The following is a 24773-nucleotide window of genomic DNA, read 5'->3' as shown; positions in this document are numbered from 1 at the left end:
CTATAAAAAAAGAGCTCTTTTAAGAATATGGCTACAATGCTATTATAACAAAAAAATCCTTAGTATCATATAATGTCAAATCAGATTCAAATTTTCATTGGTCATAAATGGATTGAAAAAGTTTTGAAAAATCAGGATCTAAGTCACATCCTCATACTGTGATCAGTTAATACGTCTTTTTTTTTTTTTTTTTTTGAGATGGAGTTTGCTCTTGTTGCCCAGGCTGGAATGCCATGGCATAATCTCGGCTCACTGCAACCTCTGCCTCCCGGGTTCAAGTGATTCTCCTGCCTTGACCTCCTGAGTAGTTGGGATTACAGGCACCTGCCACCATACCCGGCTAATTTTTTTATTTTTAGTAGAGACGGAGTTTCACCATATTGGTCAGTCTGGTCTCAAACTCCTGACCTCAGGTGATTTACCCTCCTTGGCTTCCCAAAGTGATAGGATTACAGACGTGAGCCACCAGGCCCGGCGTGATCAGTAAATAAGTTTTATTTGGAGGGGAGGTGGGGGGGGCACAGAGTCTCATCCTGTCCCCCAGGCTGGAGTGCAGTGGCGCAATCTTGGCTCACTGCAACCCCCGCTTCCCGGGTCCAAGCAATTCTGCTGCCTCAGCCTCCCAAGTAGCTGGGACTACAGGCGCCCACCACCACCCCCGGCTAATTTTTGTATTTTTAGTAGAGACAGAGTTTCACCATATCGGCCAGGCTGGTCTCAAACTCCTGACCTTGTGATCCGCCTGCCTTGGCCTCCCAAAGTGCTGGGATTATAGGCATGAGCCACCATGCCCTGTGTGATCAGTTAATATGTTTTTTAAGTCTCTTAATATAGAGGATCACACTCCTCCTAGTCACTCACGCTAGATTTTGCTGGTTGTTTCCTTGTGATATAGTTAAATATGTAGGTTTAACCTTTGTGTTTTCTGTAAGTTGGTGATTGGATCCAGAGGCTTCATTATGCTCAGGTTTGATTCTTTTTTTTTTTTTTTTTTGAGACAGAGTTTTGCTCTTGTTGCCCAGGCTGGAGTGCAATAGTGCAATCTCGGCTCACTGCAATCTCTGCCTCCTGGTTCAAGCAGTTCTCCTGCCTTAGCCTCCCGAGTAGCTGGGATTACAGGCATGTGCCACCATGCCTGGCTAATTTTGTATTTTTAGTAGAGACGAGGTTTCTCCATGTTGGCCAGGCTGGTCTCCAAAGCCTTACCTTGTGATCCGCCCACCTTGGCCTCCCAAAATGCTGGGATTACAGGTGTGAGCCATCATGCCTGGCCAGGTTTGATTATTTTAGCAAGACTGCTTCGTAGGTAGTGCTGTGTTCTTCCTTTGGGAGGCACAGTCTCTGACTGTTGTTCTTTTGCGATGTTGACCCCTGTTGATGCCCAGTGCTTACATTCCTTTGTTCATTAGGTTTATTGAGATTTAATTATGCTATTTGGTATCAAAGGATAAGACTTAAGTTATATATTTTATTTTTATTTTATTTTTTTGAGACAGGGTCTCATTCTATTGCCCAGGCCGGAATGTAGTGATATGAACACGGCTCACCACAGCCTCAACCTCCTGGGCTCAAGCAGTCCTCTTGCCTTAGTCTCCTGAGTGGCTGGGACCACCCACCACTATGCCTGGCTAATTTTTAAATTTTTTTGTAGAGATAGGGTCTCACCATGTTGCTCAGGCTGGTCTCAAACTCCTCGCCTCAAGTTATCCCCTTGCCTTGGCCTCCCAAGGTGCTGGGATTATAGGCATGAGCCACGGCGCCCGGCCAAATTATATATTTTATTGTACGGTAGGTCTTGTTATATTTCTCTAATGTGGCACACAAGACAAAAGAAGTGTATAAAGTGCAAACAAGAATCATTCCTTAGGCATTCACATGCCCAGGTAACATTTATAGGTTAATTACATTAAGTGCAGTCCACTCCCATAGAGGAGGACTGTGCCTAATATAAGCAGCCTAAGGCAGCAGAGAAAACAGATATGCTTTTCCACATTGAGTACAGTCTAGAATCTCCTTTGTTGATGGGAATTTTTCTTAAGTATCTTTTTTTTTTTTTTTTTTTTTTTTTTTTGAGACGGGGTCTCGCTCTTTCGCCCAGCCCGGAGTGCAGTGGCGCAATCTCGGCTCACTGCAAGCTCCGCCTCCCGGGTTCACGCCATTCTCCTGCCTCAGCCCCCCGAGTAGCTGGGACTACAGGCGCCCGCCACTGCGCCCGGCTAATTTTGTGTATTTTTTTAGTAGAGACGGGGTTTCACCGTGTTAACCAGGATGGTCTCGATCTCCTGACCTCATGATCCGCCCGCCTCGGCCTCCCAAAGTGCTGGGATTACAGGCGTGAGCCACCGCGCCCGACCTTAAGTATCTTAATACTTCTTGACTTCTTAGACTTGATGTAGAATGTAATTTAGCCATTTCTGGATGACAGGTGATTAATGTGTTCTTACTCACAACTTTTAACATGGGAATATTTAAATAGTCATTGATATTATTTTAATAGTCATTTTCTAGTTTCTTTTTTTTTTTTTTTTTTTTTTTTTTTTTTTTTTGAGATGGAGTCTTGCTTTGTCTCCCAGGCTGGAGTGCAGTGGCACGATTTTGTCTCATTGCAACCTCCGCCTCCCAGGTTCAAGCAATTCTCCTGCCTCAGCCTCCTGAGTAGCTGGGATTACAAGTGCCCACCGCTACGCCCGGCTAATTTTTGTATTTTTAGTAGAGATGGGGTTTTGCCATGTTGAGCAGGCTGGTCTCAAACTCCTGACCTCAGATGTTCTGCCCACCTTGGCCTCCCAAAGTGTTGGGATTACAGGTGTGAGGCACCGTGCCCAGCCTATCCATTTCTTATTAATGGAGTAAAAATGATAATCTGAGGTTTTTTGTTTTTTTTTTTTTAAGATAAGGTCTCATCGTGTTGCCCCAGCTGGAGTACAGTGGCTATTCACCAGTGCAAACATAGTGCACGATAGCCTCCAACTCCTGGGCTCAAGCTGTCTTCCCGTTTCAGCCTCCAGGGTAGCTGAGACTACAGATGCTTGCCACTGCTCGGCTAATCTGAGTTTTACGTCAAAAATCGTCTGAATATAATTTTTATATTGTGTTAAAAACACAATATTTTGATGAGTGATCATTCTGGCTTTCAAGTAGATGCTGCAAATGAGCAAGTGGACAGGAAATGCCTTGCTAAAGCCTCAGAAATTTGGGCATTTCTTGCATGGGATACTTTTATGATAATTATCCACAAATTTTTTTTTTTTTTTTTTTTTTTGAGACAGAGTCTCGCTCTGTCGCCCAGGCTGGAGTGCAGTGGCGCAATCTCGGCTCACTGCAAGCTCCGCCTCCCGGGTTCACGCCATTCTTCTGCCTCAGCCTCTCCGAGTAGCTGGGACTACAGGCGCCCGCCACCATGCCCGGCTAATTTTTTGTATTTTTAGTAGAGACGGGGTTTCACCGTGGTCTCGATCTCCTGACCTCGTGATCCGCCCGCCTCGGCCTCTCAAAGTGCTGGGATTACAAGCGTGAGCCACTGCGCCCGGCAATTATCCACAAATTATAACTCAAATACTCTAGACTTTATGCCAGCAGCTTAGCAAGCCATGTAGTTTAGAGTAGAACTTTGGAATAGCCAGTCCTCACCGCTGTCGAGTGCAGTGTAACTTCTGGGCTAGTCGTATTAGAAGCCTTCCTTGCTGATGGGATCTAGACTAGAAGATGTTGGATGAAAAGATAAGTTAAAGCAGAACATCACACAAAAGGAGTATGCACCTGAAACTTTATTTTGACTTAAAATCTGCCAATATACATTCATTGACTTAAATGAGTGACATTAAGCTTACTGGATGACTTCGCAACACATGCCTTCTGTCTCTTACTCATTCAACAAATACTCTTCAGGTGTCTTTTATATACCACGTGGGCACTTCTAGACACAGGCTGAGTCAGTGAGCGGGACTAAGCCCCGACCTTCGTGGAGTATTCATTCTAGTGGCAATGGACAGCTAGCTTCTAAACACCTGAATGCACAAGTAATTTAAAAATGGGATAAATTGATGAGAAAATAAAACAGTACTGGAACCAAGAGTAATGGAATTGGAAATTACTCTGGAGAGAGACTCTGAAGAGTTAATATTTGAGCGGACTTAATGAATGAGCCAGGCATTTGAAGGTCTAGGGAAGAATATCACAGGCAGAGGAACAGGAAGTGCAAAGTCCCTGAGTGGGAGCATCTTTGTGTTCCCATGTCTATGGAGGCCCCTATGGCTGGAGCAAAGTGATCTAGGGGAGAGGTACACATGAGCCTGGAGGCCATGGTAGGATGTGTGGATTTTATTCTGTGTGATGAGGAACCTGCCCTGGTTTTTGGCATAGGGAAGTAGTTTCCTGAAGAAGTGACATTAAAGCTGAGACTGGAAGAGTAAGAATTAGCCAGGGCAGGCCGGGTGTGGTGGCTCACGCCTGTAATCCCAGCACTTTGGGAGGCCAAAGTGGGCAGATCCCCTGAGGTCAGGAGTTCAAGGCCTGCTTGGCCAACATGGTGAAATACTGTCTCTATTAAAAATACAAAAAGTAGCTGAGCGTGGTGATGGGCGCCTGTAATCCCAGCTACTCGGGAGGCTGAGGCAAGAGAATCACTTGAACCTGGGAGGCCAGTGAGGCCAGTGAGCCAAGATTGTACCACTGCACTCCAGCCTGGGTGACAGAATGAGACTCCGTCTCAAAAAAAAGAAAAGCATTAGCCAGGGCAAAATGAGGTTAGAGCTTATGTCTGGAAGAGGAAGTGCAAGAGATTGATTGTTATGTGCCACTCGGATTCTTAGTTTCCTACTTTGTAAAATAGGGATAACGGTAGCTTTCCCACAGGGTAGTTATGAGGATTAGATAAAATTATGAAAAATAATAGCACTGAGGCTGGGTGTGGTGGCTCACACCTGTAATCCCAGCACTTTGGGAGGCTGAGGCGGGTGGATCACCTGAGGTCAGGGGTTTGAGACCAGCCTGGCCAACATGGTAAAACCCCATCTCTACTGAAAATACAAAAAATTAGCTGGTGTGGTGGCACATGCCTGTAATCTCAGCTACTCGGGAGGCTGAGGCAAGAGAATTGCTCAAACCCGGGAGGCGGAGGTTGCGGTGAGCCGAGATTGCGCCATTGCACTCCAGCCTGGGTGACAAGAGCAAGACCCTGTCTCGAAAATGATAATAATAATAATAGCACTGAATAGTAGACTGATCTAAGTAGTAGTTCATTCATTCAACGTTTATTAAATGGCTACTATGTGCTAGACACTAGAGATATACAAATGAGACAGGCCCATAGACAAGTAGTTATGATATAGCATGGTGGCTCTTTCGCCTGCCTGCCTTCTTTCCTTCCTTCTTTCCTTCCTTCTTTCCTTCCTTCCTTCCTTCCTTCCTTCCTTCCTTCCTTCCTTCCTTCCGTTCGTCTGTCCGTCCATCTTTTATTTCTTTTTTTAAATAAGAGTGTCTCACTCTGTCATCCAGCCTAGAACTCAGTGGTGCAATCATAGCTCACTGCAGCCTCAAACGTTTGGGCTCAAGGGATCCTCCTGCCTCAGCCTGCCTAGTAGCTAGTACTACAGGTGCACACCACCATGTCTGACTAATTTTTTATATGGATTTTTTGTAGAGATGGGGTCTTGCTACTTTGTCCAGGCTGGTCTTGAACTCCTGGTCTCAAGCACTTCTACCACCTTGGTCCTGAACTCTTTATGAGAGGATAAGACAGGGAAGATTTGGTTATTTTAATAACAATGTCTGGCATATTTGAACTAGAACGACTGCTAACCTCAGTGTACATGGTAAATGATCTTTTTTTAACAGACATTTCAGAGTTTCATCTCTTTTAAGTGTGAATATCTATTAAGCAGCTGCTCTTTAGCATGTATGTATATATAAAAATGTAACATGCTTTTTTTTTTTTTTTTTTTGAGACGGAGTCTTGCTGTGTCACCCAGGCTGGAATACAATGGCATGATCTCAGCTCACTGCAAGCTCCGCCTCCCAGGTTCATGCCATTCTCCTGCGTCAGCCTCCCGAGTAGCTGGGACTATAGGCGTTTGCCACCACACCTAGCTAATTTTTTGTATTTTTAGTAGAGACGGGGTTTCACCGTGTTAGCCAGGATGGTTTTGATCTCCTGACCTCATGATCTGCCCGCCTCGGCCTCCCAAAGTGCTGGGATTACAGGCATGAGCCACCGTACCCGGCTATAACATGCTTTTTTAATTATTTAAAAATTTTTTTCAGTTTTTAATTATTTTTTTCCTATTGTTTTTCTTCTTTATTCAAGTTTCCACACTCCACATCGAACATGCCTTTTTTAGTGACTGCTGTTTGGTGGCATGTATGCCAGTGTGCTTCCTTCTGAAAATGCCAGTGTAGTGTAATAAAATATTTGATTGCTGGGGTTTCTTAATAAAACAGCCCTGGAAAATTCCAGTGATTGCTTTGTCTTTTTTTTTCTTTTTCCTTTTTATTGCCTCCCTTTACTACTGCTGTATAGATATTTTTCTTCATGGAGTTTATTCTTTTTTTTTTTTTTTTTTTTTTTTTTTTTTGAGAGTCTTGCTCTGTCACCCATGCTGGAATGCAGTGGCATGATCTTGGCTCACTGCAACCTCCATCTCCCAGATTCAAGCGAATCTCTTGCCTCAGCCTCCCAAGTAGCTGGGACTACAGGCATGGGGCACCATGCCCAGCTAATTTTTTGTATTTTTAGTAGAGACGGGGTTACCCCATGTTGGCCAGACTGGTCTCGAACTCCTGACCTCAGGTTAGGGAGAGTTTGGGATGCCTTAGCCTCCCAAAGTGCTGGGATTACAGGTGTGAGCCACCGTGCCCAGCCAGGGTTTATTCTTTTTGTAACTAATAGAAAAAAAGGTGTCAAGAAATTGTATCTGAACTATAAAATAGCTTTTCTTTATCCCTTTCTACATCTGTTTAGTTGCAGAGTAACAAAAATATGGGTCATGTAATTAGGCACTAGGACATTTCAGGGTAAATGAGTAAGAGGATGGATCTGTATGTGTTGGGTTGGCTAGCGTCCCCCCAAGTTCATGTCTGCTTGGAACCTCAGAATGTGAGCTTATTTGGAATAGGGTCTTTGCAGTTAACATTAGGTCATATGCAGTTAGGGTGGGCCCTATTTTCAGTGTGCCAGGTGCCATTATAAGAAGTGGAGAGGGCGCAGAGACATACACAGAGGGAAGAAGGTGATGCGATGGTGGACACAGAGCCTGGAGTGAGGCAGCTGCAAACCAAGAATGTTAAGAATCCTGATAATCACCAGGAGCTTGAAAGAGGCAAGGAAGGATTCTTCCCCAGAGCCTTTAGAGGGACCGTGGCCCTGCTGACGCCTTGATTTTGGACTTGTAGCCTCCAGAACTGTGAGAGAACAAACTTCTGTGGTTGTAAGCTACCCAGTGTGTGGCTATTTGTTACAGCAGCCTTAGGAGGAGAATGCAGTATATAGCAATAACCTCACCCCAAAGCTCTACCTTCATAGGAATGTGTTATTACTTTATTTTTGAGTAATAACTTTCAGAGAACATGTTTAGCCATTAAGTGATGTTTGCGGGCGGGCACGGTGGCTCACGCCTATAATCCCAGCACTTTGGGAGGCCGAGGTGGGCAATCAGCTGAGGTCAGGAGTTCGAGACCAGCCTGGCCAACATGGAGAAACCCCATCTCTACTAAAAATACAGAATATTAGCTGGGCGTAGATCCCAGCTTCTTGGGAGGCTGAAGCAGGAGATTCGCTTGAACCCAGGAGGCGGAGGTTACAGTGAGCCGAGATCGCGCCATTGCACTCCAGCCTGGACAACAAGAGTGAAACTCCATCTCAGAAACATAATAATAATGAATTAAAAAACCATTAAGTGATGTTTATCGGCCTGGCGCAGTGGTTCATGCCTGTAATCCCAGCACTTAGGGAGGCCACAACGGGCAGATCACTTGAGGTCAAAAGTTAAAGACCAGCCTGGCCAGTATGGTGAAACCCCATCTCTACCAAAAAAATGCAAAAATTAGCCCGGCATGGTGGCAGGTGTCTCTAGTCCCAGCTACTTGGGAGGCTAAGGCAGGAGAATCACTTGAACCCAGGAGGTGGAGGTTGCAGTGAGCCAAGATGGTGCCCCTGCCCTCCAGACTGGGCGACAGAGTGAGACCTTGTCTCAAAAAACAAAAAAAAGTGATGTTTGTAAGTAAGTAAATCAAATCCTCCTTTGCACAAATACTCTAGAATCGGTGCCAGTTGATCAGGACCCACCTGATTACACCCGCTTTATGCAGTGGATTTTTCCTAATCCATTGGCTGCAGCCTCAATTTACATACTGCTTTGTGAATTCTGAGTAGGGAGGGATGCATTTATTCACTCCCCCCCCCCAAAAGTATCTGGAAAGTTTTGGGAAATTAAAAGTATTTTCCTGGCCAGGCTCGGTGACTCACGCCTGTAATCCCAGCACTTTGGGAGACCAAGGCGGGTGGATCACCTGAAGTTCGAGACCAGCCTGGCCAACATGGTGAAACCCCGTCTCTACTAAAAATACAAAATTATCTCAGTGTGGTGGTGTGCACCTGTAATCCCAGCTACTTGGGAGGCCGAGGCAGGAGAATCGCTTGAACCCGGGAGGCAGAGGTTGCAGTGAGCTGAAATTGCGCCACTGCACTCCAGCCTGGTCAACAAGAGTGAAACTCTGCCCCAAGAAAAATAAAAATAAATTTAAAAAGAATAAAAGAGGATTTTCCTTATCTCATGCCCATTGATTATTATGATTGCCCATTGATGATGATGATGATGATGATGATGATGATGATGATGATGATGATTGTGATTGTGCCTCGTCTCGGGCCAATTGATTATTAGCTGCTCCATTCTGGTAAATCTCAAACCTTTCCTAAGCATGCCTCCAAAACTGTGATCAGTACGAAAAATTAATGTTTGCCGCAACTGGGCGCATGTCCATCCATAGGTTAGCCGTGTCTGTCCAGAATTTGTAGTTGGCCATGTGGACCCGGTGGGGTAGAAAAGGAGACAGTGTACTGTCGCAGCAGTGTGTGGTCGAGCCCAGCACCTTTGTCTTGGGAGTGTAGAAAAGAGCTTGATTGTTCCGGGTGCAGAGGCTCACGCCTGTAATCCCAGCACTTTGGGAGGCCGAGGCAGGCAGATCACGAGGTCAGGAGATCGAGACCATCCTGGCTAACACGGTGAAACCCCATCTCTATTAAAAATACAAAAAAATTAGCCGGGCGTGGTGGCGGGCGCCTGTAGTCCCAGCTACTCTAGAGGCTGAGGCAGAATGGCGTGAACCCGGGAGGCGGAGCTTGCAGTGAGCGGAGATTGCGCCACTGCACTCCAGCCTGGGCCACAGAGCGAGACTCCATCTCCAAAAAACAAAGAAAAAAGAAAAGAGCTTGGTTATGACAGCCAACAGCTTACTCAAGCCGACTTGGATGGAAGGACAACAGGAAGAGAGCTGGGAGAGTGTGACACTGAGGGAGATGGTGTTGATAGATTTAGTGTCCTTTTAAATATTTCTTCCCTCTTAAGTATGCAGAGAGAGTTCTAGTATAATGAGACTGTGCTGTGTACACAGAAAGGTTGAGACTACTGAGCTAATAATGATAACTGTTTTGAGCTTATTTGGGGAAAATGAAGTGTCCTATAGAATCTAAATTTTAAGTGATAGTAATAGCTGCTTGTTATTAAAGCATCTGTGATAGAGACTGTGCTAAATATTTGATGCTTTTTATTCATCGACTCCTCATAGCAGCCCCTTGAGATAAGTGTTGTTATCCCTGCTTTATAACTTAAGAAAATGGAGCTCTGGTTAAATAAGTGGAGGAGTCAGAGTTTGAACCCAGGTTAATGCACCTTCCAATTTACCTGCACTGGGTAAGCTTCCGGTGCCTAAAGCCCTCGTTGACTGAGAGGATAGCCCGTTTGCCAGCACCTCAGTCTTCTGTGTAGTTCTTCTCTCACTTCATGTGCTTAGCTGGTGGATTTTTGTTATGTGAGTGAATTTGACCCCATTCCATTTGTGAATTGCTATGTATGTGCAATGAGCCAAGAATTATATTAAACTTCTTAGGTTAGTTTCTCCTACCACTAATAGAAGGAGGCAGCTAATGACTGGTAGTTCCCCCCCACCCGCCTTTTTTTTTTTTTTTTTTTTTTTGAGGCAGTCTCACTCTGTCATCCAGGCTGGAGTGCAGTGGTCTGATCTTGGCTTACTGCAACCTTTGTCTCCCAAGTTCAAGTGATCCTCCTGCCCCAGCCTCCCAAGTAGCTGGGATTACAAGCGGGCGCCACCATGCCTGGCTAATTTTTGTATTTTCAGTAGAGATGGGGTTTCACCATATTGGTCAGGCTCAAACTCCTGACTTCAAGTGATCCTCCCACCTCAGCACCCCCGAAGTGCTGGGATTACAGGTGTGAGCCATCGAGTGCAGCCATGATTGGTAGTCTTATTCTTGTTTTCTTTTTTTTTTTTTTTCTGTATTAGTAGAGAAATTTCTTGTGGTGCCTGAAGGTACTTTTTGCTTGCCTTTTGGATCTGATTTTTGTTTTGATCAGTGGTCACAAACTCAAGATGTGGTTAGAAGCCAGCTTGGTTTTGTAAGTCAGCTGGCTCAGTGAGACTGCAGGGGGAGGGGTAGCAGAAGAGCACAGGCTCCTGCCACAGTGGCCCCTGCTCCTTGCTCCAGAGAATGGGTTCTTATTGTACTGGAACGTGGCCTACAAGTGCTGGATCTTGTGGCTGTTTTTTTCTTCTCTTTTTTTAAATAAGAGAAATTGGAAATTGATGTTTTTACGCGGAATTCATTGGTAACTAATTCAAATTTAAAAACAAAAGTAAAACAAAACACTGTATTGGCCATATATAACATGTGTGGGTTAATATAGTCTGTAGACCACCAGTTGGTGAGCCGAAGCTAGCTCAATTAAGTGTTACTGTATTTCTTATTTTCTAAAATTCAGTTTATAAGAAAAACTAAATTGAGGTATCATTGCTCTATTTTTTTTACGACTGAAAGCAGTTTAATATGAAGTCGGTGCAGAAGTTCTGACATTTAGTTAAAATAGCAGAACTGTCAGTATAAAACAACCGTTTTTAAAGTGAGGAAGAAAAGAGCAAATACATCAAAACAGTATGTCCTTTTTTTGTGTGTGTGTGACGGGGTTTTGCTTTGTCACCCAGGCTGGAGTGCTGAGGCGCAATCTTGGCTCACTGCAGCCTCCGCCTCCTGGGTGGGTTCAAGTGATCCTTAGCCTTCCGAGTAGCTGGGACCACAGGTGCACACTGCCACACCCAGCTAATTTTTTGTATTTTGGGCAGAGATGGGGTTTCACCATGTTGCCCAGGCTGGTCTCAAACTCCTCAGCTCAAGTGATCTGCCTGCCTCGGCCTCCCAAAGTGCTGGGATTGCAGGTGTAAGCCACCGCGCCCTGCCCTAGGATATACTTTTTATTTGGTTGTAAAAAGTATGTGGTAGTTAAGAGAATATATTTGGGACTTAATTCTGAGTTAGATTACTGGCCCTGCCATCTACTAGCCTTATGATTTTATGCAAGTTTTAACTCTGAGCCTGTTTCCTCATCTACCAAATGGACATGTTTGAGGCTACTTGCCTCATAGAGTTGTAAGAAGAACTTGAGGTGATACATGAAGCTCTTAGTGTAGTATTGGAGACAAGGCCAAGTGCTTGCAGTCTCTGAAATCCTTGGTGAAACAGGCACCCTTTACCATGGTGTCAGTGCTAATGGAAATGGTAGGCTGGAGGTTGAGAATGTAGCTGAACCTCCATTGCCTGTGTCAGTGCTAATGGAAATGATAGGGTGGAGGTGGAGAGGGTAGCTGAATCTCCATTGCTTGCATCTGGTATTGTTATCCTCATGCTGCTTTGTCACATCCTCCTCGCTTGTACTTTCTTCAGTCTCAAAATATCTATGCCTCTATGACTCTTATAGTGAGGTATAGTTTACAAAGTCACTTCCATACATATCTTATTTGACATGACACAATAGCTTAAAATGGAGGTGGGGAACAGGTTAGGTGAAGGTCCTGCAGATACTATTGGCAACAGTACTTTCTTTCTTTTTATTTTATTTATTTATTTTTTGAGATGGAGTCTCACTCCGTCACCCACACTGGAGTGCAGTGGCACGATCTCGGCTCACTGAAAACTCTGCCTCCCGGGTTCAAGCAATTCTCTTGCTTCAGCCTCTCTAGCAGCTGGGACGACAGGCATGCACCACCACACCCGGCAAATTTTTGTATTTTTAGTAGAGATGGGGTTTCATCATGTTGGCCAGGCTGGTCTCAAACTGACCTAAGGGGATCTGCCCACCTTGGCCTCCCATAGTTCTGGGATTACAGGCATGAGCCACTGTGCCTGGACTCTTTTTTTTTTTTTTTTTTTTTTTTTTTTTGAGACAGGGTCTTGCTGTGTCGCCCAGGCTGGAGTGCAGTGGCACGATCTTGGCTCACTTGGCCTCGTGGGCCCAAACTATCCTCCCACCTCAGCCTCTTGAGTAGCTGGGACCACAGGCTTGCACCACCACACCCAGCTATTTTTTTTTTTTTTTTTTGGTAGAGATGGGTTTTCACCATGTTGCCCAGATCGGCCTTAAACTACGGGGCTCAAGTGATCCTTCTGCATTAGCCTCCTGAGTAGCTAGCATCACAGGCACATGCTATTACTCCTGGCTATTTATTTATTTATTTATTCTGAGACACAGTCTCACTCTGTCGCCCAGGCTGGAGTGCGGTGGCGTGATCTCGGCTCACTACAAGCTCCGCCTCCCAGGTTCAAGTGATTCTCCTGCCTCAGCCTCCCAGGTAGCTGGGATTACAGGCATGTGTCACCATGCTTGGCTGATTTTTGTATTTTTAGTAGAGATGAGGTTGCACCATGTTGGCCAAGCTGGCCTCAAACTCCAGACCTCAGGTGATCCACCCGCCTTGACCCCCCAAAGTGCTAGGATTACAGGTGTGAGCCACCGCGCCCAGCCAAAAAAAAAAAAAAAGTTGAAAGGATATATATTTGCCCTTATTTATGAAAGACTTGAAAGAAATTCACCAAAGTATAAAAAAGTTCGTGCCAGTGGGATTGTGGTTAACAATTTTTTTTTCTTTTTTTTTTTTTTGGAGCTAGCTTTGCTTTTTCTCCCAGGTTGGAGTGCAGTGGTGTAATCATAGCTCACAGTAGCCTCAAACATTTGGGCTCAAGGGATCCTCCCATCTCAGCGTCCCCAGTAGCTGTGACTACAGTTGCACGCCACCACACCTGGCCAGATTTTAAAATGTTTTGTAGAGGTGGGGGTCTCTCCATGTTGCCCAGGCTGGTCTTGAACTCCTGTCCTCAAGTGACCCTCCCACCTCACCCTCCCAAAGTGTTGGGATTATAGGTGAGAGTCACCGGGCCCAATCCTAACTTTCTTTCTTTCTTTTTTTTTTTTTTTTTTTGAGACAGAGTCACACTCTGTGGCACAGGCTGGAGTGCAGTGATGCAGTCCCAGCCCACTGCAGCCTCGACCTCCTGGGCTCAAGCAATCCTCCCACTTCAACCTCCTGAATAGCTAGGAGTACAGGCACATGCCACCACACCTGGCTAATTTTTTTTTTTTTTTTTTTGTAGAGCTGGGGTTTCTCTGTTGCCTAGGGTGGTTTCAAACTCCTGGGCTCAAGCAATCTGCCTGCCTCGGTCTCCCAAAATGTTGGGATTATAGGCGAGAGCCACCTTGCCCGGCCCCTCACCCTTTTTTTTTTTCTATCAAATGTTACTGAATATAGCTTTTTACATTTAATGTGTCATGATTACTTTCCCTTGTTAGGAGATGATAATGTGAAAATGGCTCTCATGTCAGATCTAGGTTGAAGTCCCAGCTTTACTAGCTGTAGTCTGCTTGGCCTCAGGTAGTCATTTCTCCTCTGAACTAGTGTCTTCATCGCTACCGTGGGGCTGCTTCTCTTAACCACATTGAGCTGAGCGAGGGTCAGAAATCGTAGGTAAAGCCCTTGGCACATAACCTAGTTTTTGGAAGGCTCTGAAAACTGGGAGTTGTGATGCTGTTATTATTATCATTATTATTATTACTATTTTTGTTTTGTTTTGTTTTTTGAGACAAAGTCTCGCTCTTGTCCCCCAGGCTGGAGTGCAATGGTGCGATCTCTGCTCACTGCAACCTCTGCCTCCCGGGTTCAAGCAATTCTCTTGCCTCAGCCTCCCAAGTAGCTGGGATTACAAGCACCTGCCAGCACGCCTGGCTTATTTTTGTATTTTTAGTAGAGACGGGGTTTCACCATGTTGGCCAGGCTGGTCTCAAACTCCTGACCTCAGGTGATCTGTCCGCCTCGGCCACCCAAAGTGCTGGGATTACAGGTGTGAGCCACTGCACCCAGCCTTCTTATTATTTTTCAGGCAGAGTCTCGCTCTGTTGCTCAGGCGGGAGTGCAGTGGTACAACCCGGCTCCCTGCAGCCTCCGCCTCCAGGGTTCAAGCACTTCTGCCTCAGCCTCCCGAGTAGCTGGGATTACAGGCATGTGCCACCACATCCGGCTAATTTTTGTATTTAGTAGAGATGGTGTTTCACCATGTTGGCCAGGCTGATCTCGAACTCTTGACCTCAGTTGATCTGCCTGCCTTGGCCTCCGAAAGTGCTGGGATTACTGCCATGAGCCACCGTGCCCAGCCGATGCTGTTATTATTGTTTAAAATAGTCTTCAAAAAACCTGTTTTTCATGGCATTGTATCATCAAATGAAACGATGATGCGAAGGTAAAAAAAAAAATAGTAAAGGAATGTACTGTTTGTGTGGGGGAAAAAGTGCTATCAGGTTGCAATTGAAACATTTTTCTGGAAAAAAAAAAAAAAGAAAACCTGTATTGTGGTGGACTAAGTATAAACAAAATGCTTATCAGGTTTCCATTCTGCTACAAAGCAGCTTCATGCCGGGTCAGTTAGAAAAAACATACTTTAAAAATTTTAATTTTATTAAAGTGTAATATATATGGCTAAAAATTACTCATTATAAGCAAACAACTCAGTGCATTTCTAGAATGTAGATACACTCATGCAGCCCGCAGGAAATGAGGCAGAACCATTACCAAGCCCCTCCAGAAGCACCCTAAGCCTCACCTTCCCTCAAGTCCCAGGAAAGCCCCTCTCTCCTGAGAGTAGTCACTGTCTTCACCTCCGTCACCACGGATGATTTCCCCCTGCATTCCAGTTTGTTTTACATGAATATGGCTGTGACTCATATACGTTGTTTTATGTGGCAGGAATTGTGTGTTCATTTTCCCTCATCCTCTCCCTCTGCAGTCCTGCTCCACTGAGGATTCTGCCAGAGAATGAAGCCCTAATGTGCTAAGGCATCCCTTTATGTAGTTGAGTGAATTTCTCCTGTGCCTCTAGGAGGGTAGTCATCATATACTGTCCTTGAGAGAATTGAGAAAATAGATACTGAAGACATTTTCAGTGGGTTTAATTATCTCAAGAGAATTCCAAGAAAGGCTGGGAGCCTTAGCTTTTCTGGCTTTTACCATTGACCCACTCTTGGAGATTCCAGGAGATGACCTCTGTTATCTTATCTGGCTTTTCTAATTGTTCTCTGTGAGAATGTTGGTTTGCTACAAGCCACTCCAGCCCACCAGGAAGTGGAAATCCAGCAAACATGTTTTCACCACATAGCCAAGCTCCTAAGAAAATAAGGGAAATTCCCAGAGGCCCAAAAAAGGGAAGAAGGAGCTGAAACTCCACTGGGCAAAGAACAGGGAAGCCAGGGCTTCCCTGTGACGTTGCAGAAACTTGAAGCCCAGAGTCCTGGGTTTTTTGTTTGTTTGTTGTTGTTATTGTTTTTGAGACAGAGTCTCACTGTTGTCACCCAGGCTGCAGTGCCATGGCACGATCTCGGCTCACTGCAACCTCTCCTTCCCGGGTTCAAGCGATTCTCCTGCCTCAGCCTCCCGAGTAGCTGGGATTACAGGCATGTGCCACAACGCCTGGCTAATTTTTTTGTATTTTTAGTAGAGACGGGGTTTCACCATTTTGGCCAGGCTGGCTCGAACTTCTGACCTGAAGTGATCCTCCTGCCTCGGCCTCCCAAAGTGCTGGGATTACAGGCGTGAGCCACCACGCCCGGCCGAGTCCTGGGTTTTTAACAGATGTTGAGGGGAAACAGGGACCATAGCCTTAGGCCTGAGCAGGGAGGCGAGTTGGAACTGTGTCCCTTTGCTTCTCAGCCCATAATCTAGGACTGTCAAAAAGCTATGAATGCAAGAGTGGGCAGGAAAGAAAATCCTGCTAGTGATAGTACAGTGTGGTGTAGTTCTGTGGGGGAGAGGAGGGGATTTGGTTTATGCTGTTTCTGCCAAAGATCTGCTCTATAGCCTGTCCTCACAGGCCTTTGGTGTTTGCCATTAGACTACCCGTGATGTCCTGGAAACCCCAAATCTAGAAATAAAAAGTTACCCTTCACACAAAGAATCAAACTGCAAACTTACGGCAGGTGTTACAATTTAGCCAAATCTCAATATAAAACTTGTTACACAACATAAAGTGTGTTTGTGGAAGCCCAGTTTTAGAAGTGTTCACTGACACCATTGTTCTGTTGGCCCTGCAGTGTACTGACTTAGTTGAGATTGGAGTCACGATGTTGAGACAGCATCAAGCAGGTGGGGTAGGCATCTGCCCATGTGATTCAGTCTCACCAAACCTTAGGATTATCCTGTATCCAAAAGACTCTGTCTCCATGTCGCTAATTCCTGTTCCTGGGATTCCTCTTGCATAAGGCTTTGTTCCCTGAAAACCCATCATCTACTGTATCATTTTTAGGTGAAAATTCACCTTTTAAAATAATTGAATTATAGCTTAGCTTCATTCTTTATCCTGCCAATGGGAGGAGGCAGGTACACACAAATTGATAAGAGGATTTATATAAATGAGTGTATTCTTGGAACAGCTTCAGCCACTCCTTTTCTTCCTCCCCACCCCCAGCATGTTTTGAGTGCCTACTAGATGCCAGGCATTGTACTATCAGGAAGGATATGGGGATGACGAAAACATGGTTCCTCCTGCCCTGGAATTCACATTTCAGCCAACCACTGAGTTTGCTCCTAGAACCCATACCAATGCGTTGGAGTGAATTTGAATCCATTGAATACTTCCTTCTGCAGAAACTGTTGATATCTTTTGGATTTCCGATGAGTTGTCTTCAGCTTTTGGAGAAAGACATGTTACCACAGCTGTGTGTGTTACTGAGCATATGGAAACATTGGCTGGCTAGCAGGAAATGAGATATCATAGTTTTTCTTTTCTTTTTTTTTACTTTTTTTTTTTTTTTTTTGAGACACAGTCTTGCTCTGTCACCCAAGCTGGAGTACAGTGGCATGATCTCAGCTCACTGCAACCTCCACCTCCCAGGTTCAAGCAATTCTCCTGGCTCAGCCTCCCAAGTAGCTGGGATTACGGGTGCCCGCCACCATGCCTGGCTAACTTTTTGTATTTTTAGTAGAGACAGGGTTTCGCCATGTTGGCCAGTGTGGGCTCGAACTCCTGACCTCAGGTGATCCACCCGCCTCAGTCTCCCAAAGTGTTGGGATTACAGGCTTGAGCCACTGCTCCCAGCCTGATATCATAGTTTTTAAAGCAAATGAATAGGTTAAATAATCAAAAGCACTTTTCCATATAACTAATTCCACCACTACAAATCTCTTTAGGATGATGTGAGGCATAAAGTTCATCTGAACACCTTTGGCTTCTTCAAGGATGGGTACATGGTGGTGAATGTCAGTAGCCTCTCATTGAATGAGCCTGAAGACAAGGATGTGACTGTAAGTACCTTTTAATGAGATCCAGGGGTTTACTCTTTTTTTTTTTTTTTTGAGATGGAGCCTTGCTCTGTCACCCAGGCTGGAGTGCGGTGGTGCAATCTCAGCTCACTGCAACCTCCGCCTCCCGGGTTCAAGCAATTCTCTGCCCCAGCCTCCCGAGTAGCTGGGATTACAGGCACCCACCACCATGACCAACTAATTTTTGTATTTTTAGTATGACGGGGTTTCACCAACTTGGCCAGGCTGGTCGTGAACTCCTGACCTCGTGATCCACCTGCCTCGGCCTCCCAAAGTGCTGGGATTACAGGTGTGAGCCACCGCACCCAGCCCAGCGGTTTACTGTTTTAGCTTAGGTGACAGTCACCTTCCAACCCCAATGCTTAAATATAAAATACCAGAATATGGAGATAGTTAGCTTGTGAGTAGCAAATTATATATCAGGCATCAAATAATTTCACTTTTAACACTTAAAATGTAATTCTGTAATAATTCTAGTAATTAGTGACTTTACTTGAGTGATTTTACTTTGCCTTCTTACAAAATGAATGCTAAGAAAACTGAGAGGAACCCACGTTAGAAGTACCACTTTTTCTGCTTTTTGAGTAAGAAAAGTATGGACAATTGTGTAGATATTTACTTCTACTCTTTTTACTCCTCATTAGATTGGATTTAGCCTAGACCGTACAAAGAATGATGGCTTTTCTTCTTACCTGGTGAGTATTAAATGTGTGACCTAATTCATCTCTTCACTTGAGCCCAGGCCATTGAACGGGAACACCCTACTTCTTGCAGTGCCATTTTCATTTTTTTTTTTTGGAGTACGGTGGCACAATCATAGCTCACTGCAACCTTGACCTCCCAGGCTTAAGCGATCCTCCTACCTCAGTCCCTTGAGTAGCTGGGACTACCAGCGTGTGCCACCACGCCTGCCTAATTTTTGTATTTTTAGTAGAGACACGGTTTCACATTTTGTAGGCCATGTCTCAAACTCCTGGACTCAAGTGATCCACCCACTGCGACCTCCCAAAGTGCTAGGATTGCAGGCGTGAGCCACCACACCCAGCCACAGCACCATTTTCCTGAGGTGGTGGCTGCTTTGACTTCCAAGCATTTTTGAGAACTCACAGTTGGTTTACTATTTTTTTTTTTTTTTTTTTTTGAGACAGAGTCTCGCTCTGTCGCCCAGGCTGGAGTGCAATGGCGCAGTCTTGGCTCACTACAACCTCCGCCCGCCTGGTTCAAGTGATTCTCCTGCCTCATCCTCTTGAGTAGCTGGGACTACAGGTGCCTGCCACCACACCTGGCTAATTTTTGTATTTTTAGTAGAGACGTGGTTTCACCATGTTGGCCAGGATGGTCTCGATCTCCTGACCTCGTGATCCACCCACCCCGGCCTCCCGAAGTGCTGGGATTACAGGCGTGAGCCACCATGCCCACCAGTTTACTATTTTGAATGGAGTTTGAGCCACTCATTTGCTATGTTCCTGAAAACTCTCTGTTCTTGTTCTAGTGTGAATGAATAAGATGATGTACAATTGGCTCTTCCTTTTTCAGGATGAAGATGTGAATTACTGTATTTTAAAGAAACAGTCTGTCTCCGTCACCCTTCTAATCCTAGACATCTCCAGAAGTGAGTAAGTAATTCTAAAATTCCTTCAGTTCAGTCCTAGAGTAGAGTCGGGGAGAATTTAGTAGTATGCTAACATTCCTTGGGTGTCTGCCATGTGCCAGAGACCGTGCTGAGTGCCGGAGATTCAAGATAAGGCGAGGGAGACAGAGGTCCTGTCCTTGATGGGAGAGACAGAACGGCAATACACATGATCACCGCCAAACAGAGAAGTGGAAGGGAGGAAGAACTCATGAATTGTAGAAAGGAAGGAGAGGCTTCAGATAAGTGTTGGCCCAAGCAGCTTTCTAGTGAGTAGCCTTTTACCAGATGAATAAGTAAAGCATTCCAGGCAGAGGGCATAGTCTATGCAAAGGCAGAGTGGAAACAAGACTGGGTCCACATAATGGCTTCTGCCACTCACCAGCCCTGTGACTCCGGGCCTCAGTGTCCTTACCTACTTCGTGATGATGGTATCTGCTTCACGAGATTGTTGGTGAGGATTTCTGGCAATTCAGCCTCTTTAAAAATGTTGAACTTTGATGAATTATCAGACTTTGTGTTTTCAAGTTCAGCATACTTCCATCTGCGTACTTGTAATTGCTGAGGGAGCCTTTAAGTTAGGAATCATGTGCTCAGACTTGCCTGTAAGGTAGACTCCTAGCAGCCCAGAAGAGGACGGATTTGAGATGAACAAGATTGGAGGTAAGAAGACTAATACATAAGCTTCTAAAAAAAAAATGCTTTGTCATAAAACCATTGTAGACCCTAACTTTTAAAGTATTCTCCGTGGTAACCTCTGTTTTCATTTAAGAAAATTGATCTGACAGTCTCCTATATTAGTTAGGCTACTTTTGGCAGCAAGCAACAAAAGACTTAGACTCTGGCATGAATAGTGAAGACATTGATTACCTCACCTATGTGCAGTAGGGCAGGCGAGAGACAGGCCTGCAGTTGCTTGCTGATGTTAGGGACTCTAGTGCATTTCATCTCTCTGCTCTGCCATCCTGAGTGTTAGCTTCTTCCTCAGGCAGGTTTCCCAGCCATCACAAGGTGGCTCTGCTCCGTCATTCATATCCAGCCAAGGGACAGAGAACAGGCTCCTCCTCCAGTTAGAATGAGAAGTACTTGAATGTGCCAGCTTAGGTTGGGCATCCACTCAGGCGTGGGAACTGTCACTGGCCCCTCCTGGGTGATATGGGATAAACAAAATTGGATCTCATGAGAAGGGGGAAGGGTGGAAATGGATATTAGGAGGCAACTAACAGTGCCACTGCCCTCTCGCGCTTCCCTGGATTTCACTTGCTTTCTTTATTTTTTGAGAAGGGGTCTCGCTCTGTGGCCCAGGCTGGAGTGCAGTGGCACGATCTTGGCTCATTGCATCCTCCACCTCCCAGGTTCAAGTGATTCTCCTGCCTTAGCCTCCCAAGTAGCTGGGATTACAGGCGCATGCCAACACACCCGGCCAATTTTTTTTGTAATTTTAGTAGAGACAGGGTTTTACCATGTTGGCCAGGCTGTTCCTGAATTCCTGACCTCAAGTGATCCACCCGCCTCAGCCTCCCAAAGTGCTGAGATTACAGGCGTGAGCCACCACGCCTGGCCTGGATTTCACTTTAAAGTCTTACTGATGTTTTACCTGTTGTCTGTTTCTCTTGTGCACCAGTTTGCTCAGCATTTTAATGATATTTAAGGAAAAAGATGTACCTCAGAATTGTGTGGTTGCTAAGATCTTAGGCTTAAGAGAGAGACTACCTGGATCCTCGTCCAACTACTTCCTAGCTTGGTGCCCTTGGGCAAGTTATTTAACGTTTCTGAGCCTCAGTTTCGGTATCTGTAGAATGTGGATAATAGAATCTACATTGTAGAACATCATAAGGACTGCATGCTCTTGGCACAGGGCCTGCACGCAGCATGCTCAGTGGCCAGGAGCACTGCTTTGACCTTTTTTCCCTCTGTCTTATTTGAATGTAGGGTAAGAGTAAAGTCTCCACCAGAAGCTGGTACCCAGTTACCAAAGATCATCTTCAGCAGGGATGAGAAAGTCCTTGGTCAGAGCCAGGAACCTAGTGTTAACCCTGTTTCAGCAGGCAACCGGACCCAGCAGACACAAGGTAAACCGTAAGGTGGAAACTGGCTTTCAGTTTTCATTACCTGCTTTGTAGAAGCTTTTTTGTTCCTAATTAAAAGTAAAAGTAAAACATGATCTGTTGTCGTCTTAGCATTGTATTTTGGAAGTTACACAAAAATACGTAAACGTTAAAGAAAAATTTGGAAAATCTGAAGCAGATGAAAAAACAACAGTCATTTCTCCTTATTCCCAGTGTAGAATTTTAGTAATTTATGTTTTCTTATAAGCTTGTTTCATAAGTCTAGAACATTTGATTTTTAAAATTCAGTCATGCTTATAATTTTATATGCATGCCTGATTACTTTTTAGCCCATTTCACACCTATCATATATCCTGTTAAGCAGATACTATAATTTGCTTAACCTTTCCCCTTAAGGAGACACATTTCCATTTTTGTGTGATTATGAATATTGTTGCAGTGGACTTCTTTATGCATAGAACTCTCTTCATATAGAGAACATTCTTTATGATGGTTTTCAGAATTGCAATTTCTGGTTCAAAGGATATGAATGCTTTTGAGAATATTTATATATATTTTTAAATTCCTTTCCAAGTGAGTTGTGTGGATTTATATTCTTATCAGAAATATGTAGGAATAGTGGGCACATTATCATGTCCTAGCCAATATGGGGTATTTTCTTTTCAAAAAACAAAATCCTAAAATGAAAGGCAAAAAAGGTATTCCTGTTTATTTACATTTACTCTTATTACTGAGACTGTACTTTTTCTCCATGTGTTGATTAACCATTTTATATTCACTTTTTTTTTTTTATTAACTGTCAGGTTCATCTGATGATTCATGTGAGTTCTTTAAAGATAATTTATGGCCATGTGCAGTGGCTCACGCCTGTCATCCCGGCACTTTGGGAGGCCAAAGTGGGAGGATCACTTGAGGCTAGGAGCTTGGTACCAGCCTGAGCAACATAGCGAGGCCCTGTCTCTGCAAAAATAAAAATGAAAAAATTAGCCATGCGTAGTGGCATGTGCCTGTAGTCACAACTCCTCAGGAGACTGAGGCAGGAGGATTGCTTGAACGTGACTGGTCTAGGCCACATTGAGCCATGATGCACTGCAGCCTGGATGACAGAACAAGACCCTGTCTCTGAAATAAATACGTACATACTTACTGCTTATACAATGTTTTTCTCAAAAGAGGCTGAGCGTGGTGGCTCATGCCTATAATCCCAGCACTTTGGGAGGCCAAGGCGGGCAGATTTACTTGAGGTCAGGAGTTCAAGACCAGCCTGGCCAACATGGTGAAACCCCATCTCTACTAAAAATACAAAAATTAGGCTGGGCATGGTGGCTCACGCCTGTAATCCCAGCACTTTGGGAGGCCGAGGTGGGCGGATCACGAGGTCAGGAGATGGAGACCATCCTGGCCAACATGGTGAAACCCCATCTCTACTAAAAATACAAAAAATTAGCCGGGCGTGGTGGCACGTGCCTGTGATCCCAGCTACTCAGGAGGCTGAGGCAGGAGAATCGCTTGGACCAGGGAAATGGAGGTTGCAGTGAGCCGAGATCGCACCACTGCACTCCAGCCTGGCAACAGAGTGAGACTCTGTCTCAGAAAAAAAAAAAAAAAAAAAAAAAAAAACACAAAAATTAGCCAGATGTGGTGGCATATGCCTGTAGTCCCAACTATTGGGGAGGGTGAGGCAAGAGAATTTCTCAAACCCAGGAGACGGAGGCTGCAGTGAGCTGAGATCGCACCACTGCACTCCAGCCTGGCAACAGAGTGAGACTCTGTCTCAGAAAAAAAAAAAAAAAACACAAAAATTAGCCGGATGTGGTGGCATATGCCTGTAGTCCCAACTATTGGGGAGGGTGAGGCAAGAGAATTTCTCAAACCCAGGAGACGGAGGCTGCAGTGAGCCGAGATTGCGCCACTGCACTCCAGCCTGGGTGACAGAGTGAGAGCCTGTCTCAAAAACAACCACCACCACCAAAAAACAACAACAAAAAAAAAATCAAGAAAAGAAGAGATTTAATTGTCTAATTGCCTCACGGTTCTGCAGGCTATACAAAGCATGGCGCCGGAATCTACTCCTGGTGAGGGCCTCAGGAAGCTTCCAATCATGGCAGAAGGCAAGAAGGAGTGGGCAGGTCACATGGCGAGAGCAGGAGCAAGAGGGAGTGGGGAGGTGCCACTCTCTTTTAAACAACCAGATGATGCCTGAACTCGGAGCAAGAACTCACTCCTTACCACAGGGAGGGCACCAGCCATTCCTGAGGGATATGCCCTCGTGACTCAGATACCTCACACTAGCCCTCACATCCAACACTGGGGATTACCTTTCCACATGAGATTTGGAGGGGACAGACATCCAAACTATGTCACTCAGTCTGTCCAACTTGACTGCAGTTAAAAGCCATACAGAAAGACTGCATTTGCGCGATGGTGTAGGTTAATGCCTGTGTACCATCTGCTTCTTGTCTAGCTTCTTTGTGCTCATATCACCTTTGGGAAGAAAATATTCTTTTCTTTCTCTTTATTCTCTTCCTTCCTGCAGGGAGCTTGAAGTCCAGTCTTTCCCAAAAAGAATATCTTTTGTTTTTTTTTTTTTGAGATGGAGTCTCGCTCTGTCTCCCAGGCTGGAGTGCAGTGGCGCGATCTCGGCTCACTGCAAGCTCCACCTCCCAGGTTCACGCCATTCTCCTGCCTCAGCCTCCCAAGTAGCTGGGACTACAGGCGCCCGCCACCACGTGGCTAATTTTTTTGTATTTTTTAATAGAGACGGGGTTTCACCATGTTAGCCAGGATGGTCTCAATCTCCTGACCTCATGATCCGCCCACCTCAGCCTCCCAAAGTGCTGGGATTACAGGCGTGAGCCACTGCACCTGGCCCAAGAATATCTTAAGTGAAAACAAAAGATAGATGCCCACTCTGTTCCATGAAAGAAGCCATTAGCAATCTTCTTGCTGTAGGGAAGAAAGTATCATTATGCTCATATTACTTGCTATTAACTTTTTCAAGTGTGTAAATGTATCTCATGTTTTTCTTTTTGAGATGGAGTCTCGCTCTGTCACCCAGGCTGGAGTGCAGTGGTATGATCTCAGCTCATTGCAGCCTACACCTTCTGGGTTCAAGGATTCTCCTGTGTCAGCCTCCCGAGTAGCTGGGATTACAGGCATGCACCACCATGCCCGGCTAATTTTTATATTTTTAGTAGAGATGGGGGTTC

The 24773-nt window shown here is 45.1% G+C and overlaps 1 protein-coding gene across 8 annotated transcripts in view; it reads left to right on the top strand.

Annotated features, from left to right (window-relative positions):
• GPR107 (G protein-coupled receptor 107) overlaps positions 1-24773 on the top strand; it is a 91190-nt gene that overhangs the window by 8776 nt on the left and 57641 nt on the right. For 4 of the 8 annotated variants that reach the window (XM_055270705.2, XM_055270704.2, XM_055270702.2 and 1 more), the window contains exons 2-5: positions 17734-17847; positions 18510-18560; positions 19402-19481; positions 21428-21567. In XM_055270705.2, the coding sequence (XP_055126680.1) occupies positions 17734-17847; positions 18510-18560; positions 19402-19481; positions 21428-21567 (385 nt within the window). Of the gene's footprint in view, positions 1-17733; positions 17848-18509; positions 18561-19401; positions 19482-21427; positions 21568-22367; positions 22386-24773 lie in introns of those variants that run through there. The other 4 variants (XM_055270703.2, XM_055270706.2, XM_055270707.2 and 1 more) reach the window with 3 other exon arrangements.

This window comes from Symphalangus syndactylus, chromosome 3, assembly GCF_028878055.3.
Source record: "Symphalangus syndactylus isolate Jambi chromosome 3, NHGRI_mSymSyn1-v2.1_pri, whole genome shotgun sequence".
In the NCBI taxonomy this organism is placed as follows: Eukaryota; Metazoa; Chordata; class Mammalia; order Primates; family Hylobatidae; genus Symphalangus; species Symphalangus syndactylus.
Note: the sequence above shows the minus strand (reverse complement) of the source record. Positions and strands in the feature narration are given on the sequence as shown.